The sequence below is a fragment of the Carassius carassius genome, chromosome 1, assembly GCF_963082965.1.
Source record: "Carassius carassius chromosome 1, fCarCar2.1, whole genome shotgun sequence".
NCBI classification, from domain to species: Eukaryota; Metazoa; Chordata; class Actinopteri; order Cypriniformes; family Cyprinidae; genus Carassius; species Carassius carassius.
In genome coordinates, this window is record NC_081755.1 from 32,156,068 (window position 1) to 32,169,502 (window position 13,435).

Genomic DNA, 13,435 nt, shown 5'->3' on the forward strand with positions numbered 1-13,435 from the left:
TGTCTTTTGCCATAGCTAATATCTCAATATTTGGGGGCCAAACAGCAAGTAGGAGACGGGTGTCTCGTAATGCTGCGCTGATGGCCGTGGAGAGGCCTCGAGCTAATGTTTTTGTGTAACGTTATACGGATTATGCTTCGATTATTTTCACATTGCATGCATCGAAGCGTAAAAGCTGGATTTATTTACATTTTGTTTATTTACCTGTTTCAGATGACGTGAAAAAACCGATCTTCTAAAGTGGGTGGGTGGACACCTTATTTATCCACAACGTATTTACCAATTCAGGCTATCTAGCACACTTCTTGGAGATTGGGTATTACGTCATTTACAATGGACTAGTTTTGTGTTTGGTAAAATTAGCGCGACGCGTTTGGTGGAGAACGTGATTGTCGTGTTGCCAGATCCTCATCTTTTTCAGTTAATGATACTGTCTATGTAAAGTATGGTACAAATGTTTTGTTTCAGTTTTGAATTAATCTCCTCCTTAGTTTATTATTTTAAATAATAGAAACCTTTGTCAGAAGTCAGGACTTTCGTTGATCTGCATGAAAAATATACAGAAGCCACTGATTAAAAAGAACTGTTGCAATAATAATAATAATAATAATAATAATAAATAAAAAATTAAAGCAATAAGACCCAAGAACCCCCTTAGCTGTTATAAATTCACTGTAAACCACAGCTTCACGGGGCTTGTTATTCCACATACGTATTAAGGTTTCACAGAATAAAACAGAGCAAATAAAGTGTAGTGATTTAAATATAAACGGTACGTTATTCTTCCATCAAGCAATGTAGTTTCTCAGAAACAGTTGAGGTTCCAACAAAGTGGTTGTCGAGCAACACACAGAAGTAAACAAATGTGAAATGTTTGTAGAGTAATTTAGAACAAACAACAGAAATCAGACAAATCAGAATCAAGGACTGGAAATATCCGTTTTATAATAATCTTTTAATTATAGCAAATAATGAAACTACTAATAATAATAAATATCGGCAAATGTAATAATAAATCCGTCTTTGTTTTGACCTTTATTCGCTCACGAGTTTAGACCAATAAGAAGACACGCGTCCAACCTTTGGTCCAATAGGAGCACGAGGACGCCGCGTCGTTGCCTGACTCGAGCCAGCCCACTGCGAGACGAGAAGAAGAAATGCGTTACGTCCTGCAGTCTTGATGATAGCTGGAAATTTGACGATATAGAAAAGTGAGACCCATACAATTTTTTAGCACAGGGTAAGTTCAACATTTATATTGTATAACTTACACAAGCACACTGGGGCTCTGTGCTCTGTTTATCATAATTGAGAGCTAATCATGTCGCTCCGTGGCTAACTAAAAGGTAACTGTTACCGACCTGTAAAGTGGCATGCCACATTTGTTTGTACAATAATAACTGCTTATTAAAAATATCAGTGTTGTATTAGTAAATGCACGTCTTTAATGCTGCACACTAAACGAACAACGCCATGGTGTTATATTTTATTTACAAACGCATGCAGTTATACAAACAATCTCTTTTATATCCGAGCACTGTTCTGTGTAAGTGTCTGCTGAAAACTATGGTATAGAACAATTCATACAGTATCAGGGCAGAAAAAAATAAGTTGTAATCTGCTTCTAGTTTCATGAATCTTATTATTTTTATTTTTTTATTTTCTTACAGATTTGTATTCTTTATTTGTTTGGGAAAGTATTGCTACCTGTAATCACCATCTCCAGGATCCATGTCTTTTTTGGTGAGTGAACTTGATTGGTTGTCAAAGTGATTGATTTTTTTATAATTTGCATGTACATTAAATCACCATGTTTTCTCACTTTCTCTCAGCGCTGGGTGTCAGAGAAACTCAGTGTGGAAAGCCTGAGGGATCTGGAGTTATTTGGAGGTGAGTTCAGTCTTGCAGCGTCTCATGTCGCTGTGCTTCTCGTACCTTTATCAGCAAACCTCATCTCGCCTGAACTTTATCCCACATTAGCCAGGTGAATGTGAATGGGAAAACCAGGAACATTTGGTTTCTATTACACACTCATATTTTCAAAGATTCCTCGGCAAAATTTAAAGGAACAATTGGCCTATCTTGAACTCGTCAAATGGAATAATACGCATTTTTTGGACACAAATCCCCCTCATAGTCAGCTTTGCAGGCCTATAACAAAAGAGGAGCTCTACACATGCAGATTACCCATGATCACAACCAATCAGTACTTTTGCAAAAGCAAAAATGCTGCTTTTGGTTCGCTATTTGTTTTGCGTGTGCTTTATGAAAGGTTTTGTGAATTTAATATTGTCAGTCAGTCTCTTTGAGTTTTTGTCGTAAATGTGTTCTGCGGTGTGTGGGGTGACACTGCTCTTTAATAAAAGTGCAGCGTTTGTGTCCTGGTGACTAATGATGGTGGTGACAGCAGAGTCTGTGTGTCCTTGTGTCTGTGAGGCTTTCATCTCTTCCTGTGGTGATGTATCTGTATGTAAGGCTGGCTGTGATGTAGTGTTATTGCTAGGTGTTGATGGATTGCTTCTGTGGTGAACTGACAGCTGAGTCACTGCAGCCTAACAAGGGGTGGACTGATCTGTAGGGCAGGTCTAACTCTGCTGAAGCTGTATAAAAATCTGCTGAAATCTGTATATTAGAATAATACCGCATGTATTTGTGGATTGTGGGCTTATACTTATACTAGTTTACAGGGAAATCCAGATATCAAATGTGAAAGCTTTTGATGCCAGTTCTTTTGGATAGTATTTGGTGTGCATCAGTATTTATTTTATCCAGATTTTTAACCTATTGAGTTGCAATGCATTAGTCAATATTGAACACTGCTGTTCAAAAGTGTGGGATTAGTAAGATTTTTTTATTCTTTTTTAAATAAAGAAATTAATACTTGTATTCAGCAAGTAAAGGTGCAGTAAATTGATTGTAAGGACATTAATGTTACAAAATATTTATATTTCAGTAAATGTTGTTCTTTTCAACTTTGTCCATCAAAGAATCTTTAAAAAGTATCAAGGGTTCCACAAAATATTAAGCACAACTGTTTTCAACTTTGATAATATTACGAAATGTTTCTTAAGCAACAAGTATTGGAAGCATATTAAAATGATTTCTGAAGGATCACTTGACCCTGTAGACTAGAGTATTTGCCACTGAAAACTTTGTCAACATCGAATTTTTTTTTTTTTAGATTATATTTAAATTGAAAAAAGCTAGGCTATTCTAAATTGTAATCATATTTAACAATATTACTGTTCTTACTGTATTTTTGATTAAATAAATGCAACCTTGACAAGTATAAGAGACTTTGTTCAAAAACGCAAAAAAAAATTTTTTACTGATCCCATATAAACTGCAGTCATGCAAACTTTCATGTAAATATGAAAAGCATTGTTTTGTGCAATTCTCTAGTTTGCATGATCTTGCTGACATGGGTCTTGTTCTAATTTAATGCCATGTAGTTTTGGCTTTGATATATATATAAATTATTATTATTATTATTTTTTTTTTAAGTGTATAGCCAGTATCATGATAGTCTGAGTGTTACATATTTCCTAATATCAATAGGGTTTTAGTGGTTCCTGTGTATAAGATGGTGTATAATGCATTAAGGGATTTATTTTTTTAGGTGTTGCAACTTGCTTTTTGTATATCTGCTTTCACTCATTTTGCTGTTGTCCATAATCACTGCTCCTTGTCTGCTATAGTGATGCTAATTTATGTTTGCTATTGGCTGTCATGTGTTCCATGGCAATGAGTCAACTCAGTCAAGAGTTGATAACCAAGTTTGTTCAATAAAAAAAAAAAACTATATAAAATAAAAGTAAATAAAAAAAAAGTTTTTCTGATGGCTTGTCATTTTGTTGTTGAATTGAATGCTCAATTAATATAAATATAATTTCTTCTTGCTCAAATGATTTTTATCATTTAGTATATGCAGTATGCTATGATATAGATTATAATATACATGAAATAAATTTTGACTAGACAATAAAAAACGGATTCTTATGTTAGAGTTTTTCTTGCATTATGGTTCATTATTGTTTTTTTTTTAAGGGAACAGAAAATACAATTATAAATGGGTATCAATGATATATATTTGTATTTTATACAAAGTATCTATTTGTTACATTTGTGAGAACCACTTTAAAGGCAGATTGTTTGTTTGTATGTGTGTCTTTTGCGTCATTTACGTCATTTCTCTACGCCAGAGCAAGCTCAGGCAAGCCCACTAAGGAAAGTAAGTGCGGAATATCTTACAGCTTTTCCATCCACCTGTTGGTGTGTGATAGTTGTGTGTGTGTGTGTGTGTGAGAGAGAGAGAGAGAGAGTGAGAGAGCGAGCATGTGAGATGGTGTGTGCTTGTGTGAGTGTGAAAGCATAAGCTTAATGGTTCGTGTGTGTGTGCTCAGATGTATACATCCCTCGTGGCCCTGTGTTTGCCTGAATGCGTGAGGTCTCATAAAACTCTCCGGGTACAGTGCTTTATTATTGTGCTTGATAAACCAAAGGGAAATGAAAACTTGGGGTTCAGTTTCCCAGTAATGTAATACTTGTATCATAATTAAGTATTAAGCCTGAATGAAACATTCATTTTAAAGAGCAGGTACAAGAGATATGCAGAGTGAGATTAATTCTGCACTACCCGTCATTGATGCAATATTAGGACATCTCTCTTATGAAATTGCCTCATAAGAGATGTCAAAAAGAACAAACCAATACCAGGAATAAAGGTGATGTTGTCATTGGTCACCTAAGCACGTGGAGTTGCTCACGGTGTTAATGCAACACATGGAGTCATCCTGTCAAAGCCTGGGCTTGCTGCACGGCTCACTGAAGTAGTTCTGCCTACATTTCAAAGGGCATAAAATGACGTGGTTTATGATTTGCCACAGACCTGCATGATCTCCACTGACAGATGCTCTCATCGTATGTGTGAGGAATTAATATTCTTATCCTTAAGTTCAATGGCAGAGCGAATGGATGCTTTGATGCGAGTAAAAAAAAAAAAAAAAAGTTATTTTTATGGGATCATGCATATCTATAACCAAATGCAACATAGTGGATTGTAGTTTATTTGATGCTTATAACATGCTTTTGCAAATACGCAGTTTTGTGAAGCCATTCCTGCTGCAGTTTTCGGCTTCTCGGTCTCGTACTGAGTCTCAGAACAGTTGGACCGAATCTTTAATTAGCCATAATCTGCCGATCCTCAGTACTTGATCTGTATGATTCTCTGAAGAGCTTTGCAATGGCTGGGATTTATCAGTGTATGCGCTATAAAAACCCTTCCCCTCTTCAAAACCAGATTGGTTTGTGCTGTTATCACAACAGTGGCATCAGTGTCTGTGATTGTACGTGTGTGTAATCTTGAAATGTTTCCTAATTCACTCAAACTGACATTGATGGTCGTAGTATATTTGGTTGATATCCCAAAATACTATGATGCATTTGAAGGAAACCCGAACACTACACAGTGACATCAATCCTGCCACAAACACACTGTCACATTCAATTGACAAATCTAACATTTTATGTTTCACTATATTGTAACTCCCTATGATATCTATGTACAGTGAGTCAAAAAAGTATTTGGACACTCACGTTATGCTTAAAATATGTGCATTAGAAAGAAAATATCAAAAGCATTTATTTGATCAAAAGAGGAAAAAAAGAGTATTATTGTGGAAAATTATACTTATATATTTTTATTTTATTTTAAAACTGATAGCAAAACAGAATTTTCAGCATTTATTTACAAAAAAAATATTTTGTAAAATTAAAAAGGTCTTTAATGTCACTGTTGATCAATGTTAATACATCCTTGATAATAAAAACTATTCATTTCTTTTTCCTTTTTTTTTTTGGCCCTTTTGAACAGTAGTGTAGTTCATTACCCATTGATCAGATAATTCATCGCATTCTACTAATGTCTGACCCCTAGAAAACTGTCCAAGTATGCTTTGTCTTAATTTTGAACAGTTTATATATTGTTTTATCTTTTAGAAACTAACAAGCATCTTTTAATGAAGTGTGTTGTTTGGAAAGGTGAATAACCACATTTCTTTTAGATGACATTTGGTCATTTCATACATTTGTAAGGGTGAATCAAGTGTTGAAATACTTTGTTGGCTCACTGTACCCACAAACCACTTTCACAAATGCACCTTCTTAAAAATTACAGGATTCACAACCTAATAATTGAAGTGTTAAACAAAGAATGTTAAAAGGTGTTAATTGTTTTCCAATCTGCTCTCTAGTGTCTCAGTATTTGGTAGGGTCGCCGTGATTTTGCCAAGTAAGACATGTTCCTGGATCAACATCTTTTTGTGGTGTGGAAAGATGAGGACCCAAGAGCGATTATGCAAAAGGATACAGCTTTAATTGAGTAGCGTATCAAAATAACCAGCCTTCGGTAAAACCAACAAAAGCAGCCGATGAACCGGTACCCAAAAGGTAAACATAAAGTCTTTACAATAATCAGCAAACAGAGGGGGCGGGCCGGCGCTCGGGCTGAGAGCGGAGATTGGCGTCTAGCGACCTATGACTGGAGCACGAGGGGCAGGGTAGGATCCGACAGGACAGGAACGAGATGGTTGTGAAGCTTCTGCATGTACAGCAAACGAAATAATCAAGCAGAGAGCACAAACACGGGGAACAAGAAATAGCCAGGATGATTAAGGAAAAGAGAGAACAGGTGTGAATCTATTAGCGAGACAGAGGAGAGATAATGAGGAACAGCTGAAGAGGTGAGTGAGTGTGGCAAAATAACCAGCAGAGGAGGGGGAGGAAGAGAAGGAAAACCGAAACCATGACACTTTTGATGATCCTGGATCAACATTATTGTCCAAAAATATAGACTTAACCCAATCCCCACCCTTAAACCTAATCTTACCCATAACTTATTATAAAATCAGTTGGAAATTATAGCTGATTAACAAGGGTGTAGAAGCACCTAATCCTGATTGTAAGCCTAAAACAGATATTTCCTGAAAAGTTATATCTCAATTCTGATTGGTTGATTGGAATGTTGTTCCAGGATGAACAAGGATGTTGATCCAGGAACATGTCATACTTGGTGAAATCACGTTCACCATTTGGTAGATTACGACCCATTGTAATGCCTGAGTTTAAGTTTAAAATCTACTCTCTGACATCAGGAAGTGGATTGAGATGCAGTTGTGGTCATTTTGACTAATGACACTGTTCTTTGGCTTAGGCCCATGAGGACAGTCAAGAGTCTCTGAGCCCTCTCCCACCCAGAGACACCATGGGAAGCTTCCTCCGAGACAACAGCGCCTATGAGCTGCGTGCGGTCATCGGTGAGACCAGCACTAGAACAGCTCTAGATCTCTGTGAGGAGCGTCTGCCACTCCTCCAGCTGATGGTGATCTGTGTCTGTCTCTGCTTGTGAAGGTCGAGGTTTGGAGGACTTGATGGCAGTGAATCTGGCCAGGTATAAACCCACAGGGGAGTATGTGGCCATCCGCCGCATTGACCTGGATTCCTGCACCAATGACATGGTCAGTTACGTACAGGTCAGTACCGGTGACAGCAGGCCTTCTCTCACCATTTATCGGAGATGGACCATTCATAATAAAATGTCATTTGATTATATATTAAAAATTTTGTCATTTTATTTTATTTTTATTATATTTATCAGAATAATTCAAATAATTATAATAGTTAATATAGTAAAATGTAAAGGGTTTAGACACGACTGAAACAGGCAATATACATTAATAAGATCATTGATAATTTATATATATATATAGAGAGAGAGATTTAGTACAATAAAATTACTGTTATTTAGTATTATTTATATACACTAGCATATTATACTATTATAGCATTTTAATTAGCTTGAAATTTTATATTTTCAGCTTCCATTTTTTTGGGGTCATTTTTGGCTTTTTTAGTGGTTTTAATTAGGGATGTAACGATTCACTCGTTTTCTCGATGCATCGATTACAAACCCTGTGGATTCATATGCATCGATCTTGAAACATTATTTTTGAATCGTGAATCGCCGATCTTGGACAGCAATCGATTCAAAATGCTAAGAATCGAATGAATCGCGATTTCTATAGCGATTGAATGCTTTCAAAATGTATACACATTAAATTACTACACGCACGAATTAATGGAGACCTTGAAGAGTGTTCGTGAATCCTCTTATCTGTCCTTCACGCGCTCCACTGTTTACCGCCTGAGACTGTCACAGGATTGCGCTCGCGCTCCGTTCGTCTCTGACGCAATGGCTCAGTTTGTCAATGGCTCTCTGCATCTTACCGACGGAGTTACCGGAGCCGTCGACAGCTGTGTTTATTGCATGGACGGAGCAGAAATGTAAGTGTCTAAATCATACGCACAGTTCCACTGAATAAGTGTGTTTAAACAATGCGGATGAACCGAATATACGAAGGAAACTTTTAAAATTAACCACAGCATTAACAACGACCTTGAAATAAGAGCACGAGATTTATCTGATAATCAGATGCATGAAAGTAGCGTTTGTTTCATTAGCAAACAGACATCTGGCACGTTTTCTCTCAGAATCATTCGCTGATAGAGAGGAAAAGTTAAATAGAGATGAAGACGTTTTCACAATGAAAGAGAAGCGATCTCGCTCTCATAGACGTGCCAGGCTATATCTGCAGCTAAACTGAATAAAAGCAGAATGAACTGATGAAACTAAAAAAAACCCACAAACAATTTATGAATGATGCAGTGCTAATTGACATTTATTACAGTACAGAAACTATAAAGTATATTTTCTACCTTATTCTGTGCAGAAAATTTAAATAATTGCTAATTAAATGTAGCCTAGTATATAAAACAATCATAAAATTGCCATTAGGAAAGAAATATATATTACAAATGATTGATTATTGTCCAGCAGTGTATTTTGATTTATTACAGCTAATTAAAAGTAATTTAAAAAGTTCCTTGTAAAAAATAATTCCTTGTAAAAAATAAAATAAAAAATAATAATAATAATAATAATTATTATTATTATTATATAGGCTACATACATAAAATGATTGTATTTGACATTTCTGTCACTTCTGAAATTATGGCTATGCCCCTGGTGTGACAAAATGTTAGCTTATACATAATACTCTTTAAGCTCTTTTTTAAAAACTTGGCTTACATACATTTTTACGTATGCCATGTCGCATCATTAAACTAGCATTTAACAATGGACAAAAGGTTTTTTATTTATTTTATTTTTTTTTAACCTATGGTTCTCTAACCATAAATGCTACTGTAATTTGCCCCCTGACTAAGCATTTAAATAATTTAGTAGAAGCATTTAAATAATCCCGTGAATGCACTTAAAGAATGCAGAATCGAATCGTTCTAATCGAATCGAATCGAATTTAATTGTGAATCGAATCGAATCGAATCGTTCTAAATTTGCAAAAATCGTTCTTGAATCGAATCGAAAACCTATGAATCGTAATCGAATCGAATCGCTGCCTTACCAAAGATTCACAGCCCTAGTTTTAATGTAAATGTGTTTAAATATAACTTATTTTGATTTCATTTTTAGCAATTTTACTTATTTTAACTTATTTTTTTTAATTCCAAGGCAACATTTCAAATTTTCATTTTGAAACTAATATTTATATTTTGTCGTGTTTTATTTGTATTTCAATTAACAAAAACAATTTGAAATAGTTACAGATTTAGTTAACAATAATAACACTGAGTCAGTGTGAACGTGTATTCCAATTTGTGTTTTGAGAGGTTAAGTGTATTGGTGCAGAACAAATACTTGTCCTGCATGTTGTCACATATGCATTGAAACCAGTTTGTGTGTTTTTCTGAAGGGAGAGCTCCATGTGTCTAAGCTGTTCCACCACCCCTGTATCCTCCCGTACAAGAGCGTCTTCATTGCTGAGAACGAGCTGTGGGTGATCACACCCTTCATGGCCTACGGTTAGCGGAGACGTTCTGCATCAGTCAAGTCTAGACCGCCGTGTTTTGCTTACCGTTCATATGTGTTTCTCTGCTTCATCAGGATCTGCACGAGACTTGATCAGTACACATTTTACTGATGGTTTGAGTGAGCAGACGATAGCCTACATCCTGCTGGGAGTGCTGAGAGCACTGGAGTACATACATCAGATGGGCTACGTTCACCGGTGAGGAACACATATGATGACAAATTATGATTAGTTCTTCTTATTAGTCAAACAGGTTAATAAATCAACAACCTCTCCAGACTGCCAGCCTGATGTCTGTAATGTAGATGATTGATCATCTCAATATGTGTCTATAGTAGTGTGAAGGCAAGCCACGTCCTGATTTCAGCCGATGGACAGGTGTATCTGTCCGGTCTCAGGAGTATCTTCAGCTTGATCCGGCACGGTCAGAGAGCACGAGTTGTACACGATTTCCCCCCGTACAGTGTTAAAGTATTACCTTGGCTCAGTCCAGAGGTCTTGCAGCAGGTACGATTAATATATACCTCCCATCTCAAATTTGGGTCAGTAAGATTTTTTTAATAAAACTAGAACTGTGTGTAATAAAGTGTTTCTTGAGCACCTTCTTTAGCATATTAGAATGATTTCTGAAGGATCATGTGACACTGAAGACTGGAGCAATGACGCTGAAAATTCAGCTTTGTTATCGCAGGAATAAATCACATTTTAAAATATGTTCAATTAGCAAAATTTAATAATATTTTTAATAAAATAAGTGCAACGTTAATGAACATAAAAGACTTCTTAAATCTTACAGACTTTTAAACAGTACTGTATACTGTCTATATAACACATATTATATTATATTATATTATATTATATATGTGTGTACTACAGAATCTTCAGGGATATGACTTCCACTCAGACATTTACAGTTTGGGCATCACTGCATGTGAGCTAGCTAATGGACACGTGCCCTTTAAAGACATGCCTGCTACACAGGTAAGGGAAACGCCTGTTTTATTTTATTTTTTGCTTTCCCTCCTTTTTATCTTACATTTACCTTGATAAACGGTCTCTTTGCCTGTGTCAGATGTTGTTGGAGAAGTTGAACGGTACAGTCCCCTGCTTGCTGGACACCACCACCATCCCCCCTGAAGAACTGAGCATGAAACCGTCCCGCTCCGGGGCAGACTCTGGGATCTGCGAGGGCCCCGGCGCCGGTGGAGCTCGCCACACTAATGGAGAGCCCTCATCCTCCTCCGGAGGAAACCCATACAGCAGAACATTCAGTCCTCACTTTCATGCCTTTGTGAAACTTTGTCTACAGAGAGATCCTGAGAAAAGGTAAATAACACATTCTGTCCAAATGATTGCCATTGTTTTGTGGAACACAATGAGCCAAAGGAATGGACTGACCACTCGTAACTTTATAATGAAAGTGATCCATGCTCCTAACAGTAGCATAAAAAGCTTAACAAAATTAATGTATACTTTTGTGGTGTCGTGTCTTCCCACAGACCCTCTGCCAGCTCTCTGATAGGACATTCCTTCTTCAAACAGGTGAGTCTTGCCTTCTTCAGAGGAAATATCTGACAAGTGATCAGTGTCAAAAAACACTAAACAAAATCATAAAATGTCATCTGGTCTTCATCAAAATCAGTACAGACAAATATAATTTGCTTAAGCTAACAACACAAACAATTGTAATCTTTGATTAGATTCATGAGTTCCTTGTTTGTTCTAAACAACATTTGTTGATCATCCAGATAATGACAACAAGGTAAAGTTCACTTACATTAATATTTAATGGGGTGTGATGAATAAAGAACTATTTTATGAAATAGCTGTTGAAATTGAATGTTTAAAAAATGATTGATTTTACAACATTAACATTTATTTTCCTGTTTATTGATGTGAAGCTGATCTGTATTTTATAAGAGCTACAATAATAAATGCGACTTGACTCAGTGTATTGTTGTGGTCTATATAACATTATAATATCGTAGATCAAGCGCAGACCATCCGAGGCTCTTCCTGAGCTCCTGCATCCAGTTTCTCCAATCAGCAGCCTAGACTGCATGCAGCCTCAGGATTCTCCCACTGGATTGGCCAGTCTGGAGTCTGATCTCAGCCAGCTGGATGTGGATGACTGGGACTTTTGACATTAAACAGATGAGAAATGAAGGGCCGATGGATTGGACAGAAAGGGAGGAGATACTGTAGGACTCTTAATGAGAATTGATTGTTTTTGTCGTGTTTTAAGGGAGAAAAGGGGAAGGCTGGTGCTATGTGAATGTGATATAGACATTACAAAGAGCTTCAAAGATGTTACAAGAGACTCTGGGATGTTTCTTGTTGTCTTTTGTGATTTGTGTAGATCGCTGAAACTATAAGGACAGACTATGAAAAGAGAAATGAAAAACCAGCAGCCACCATAGCCTTGCTAATGCATTCAGAAGCATGAACTGAAACCTGAGGCACACACTGCACACACACTTACTGACTGGCCATGTGACAATGTTGATCACTTCAGGCTACTGAAGCCTGTTCTGTGTGTTTCACCTGAACTAATGACACTCTATGAATGTCTACCAGCTTACAGCAAAACAGGTTCACAATTGAATTCCCATGTCTCATAGTATATTTGTCCAATGAAGCATAAAGAGCTGTCAGTAAAGTCAACCTAAACATAGAAGTGTTCAAGTTATGGATGGACTGTGGGGATTTAAACTATCAGGTTTCTTCTCCCAGCACAAATGTTGATGCCACCAGAAATAAGCTAGAGGACAAGGTTTAGTTTTTGCCTGCTATCTGGTGTAGTTATTAGTTTTATATCAGCTGCAGTTCTGCTGAGATTCATTTCTGTTCTTGGCATGCATTACCGGGAGGAAGTACTTCAGTGGACCGTTTGTGTATTTTCAGCATATTTACCTCTTGGTCAAATTGAATAAATGTTGCAACTGCACAAAAGTCAGCCCTTGTTTGTTGTTTTTCCAATGCTGTTTGTTACATCACAACCCATTTTGAAATACAGCTTCTGCAATGATGGTTTCTCAAGATAATATTCAGTTTATAATAGGGAATGCACTGATACGTTTTAGATTTAAGCTGATAATTCTATTCATGTTATGGCCAACAACTAATAAATGGCAGATATTCAAATTCTATACTTATTTACCTAAATGAACAAACACAAAAGTTTAAAAAAAAAATGATAATTTTAAATTCTAGGTATATACTTACAATATAAAATATTTTTCATATCTGGATAAGATTATATTTAACAATGTAAAAAAAAAAATAGTTTTTTAAGATCAACTTTAAGTTTTCCAGCATCTAACAACAATCAGCAAGGTTAATGCCAGGTGGATTCTGATTGGCTGTCAAGATTTTTAGCCTTCATCAGCTTAATTTACAATGATATTGTTGCTTTGTGTCATTAACATAATAGTTTTTGTGTGGTCTTTCCTGTTCTCATAGAACGATTGATTACTAAAAAAAAAAAAAAA

The 13,435-nt window shown here is 36.3% G+C and overlaps 1 protein-coding gene across 2 annotated transcripts; it reads left to right on the forward strand.

The window, feature by feature from the left end:
• The first annotated feature begins 1,099 nt into the window (after positions 1–1,099).
• On the forward strand, positions 1,100–12,900 carry LOC132145435 (STE20-related kinase adapter protein alpha-like). 2 transcript variants are annotated; one of them, XM_059556478.1, is made up of 13 exons: positions 1,100–1,240; positions 1,671–1,743; positions 1,833–1,890; positions 4,203–4,231; positions 7,211–7,313; positions 7,408–7,529; positions 9,828–9,936; positions 10,019–10,142; positions 10,280–10,451; positions 10,821–10,925; positions 11,017–11,270; positions 11,444–11,486; positions 11,933–12,900. In XM_059556478.1, exons 2-13 carry the CDS (start codon positions 1,732–1,734, stop codon positions 12,086–12,088), a joined length of 1,287 nt encoding a protein of 428 aa, XP_059412461.1. In that variant the 5' UTR covers positions 1,100–1,240; positions 1,671–1,731; the 3' UTR covers positions 12,089–12,900. The 2 variants fall into 2 exon arrangements, with proteins under 2 accessions (XP_059412461.1, XP_059412467.1); XM_059556484.1 differs by lacking the exons at positions 1,100–1,240; positions 4,203–4,231 and having other exon boundaries at positions 1,669–1,743.
• Positions 12,901–13,435: the final 535 nt, after the last annotated feature.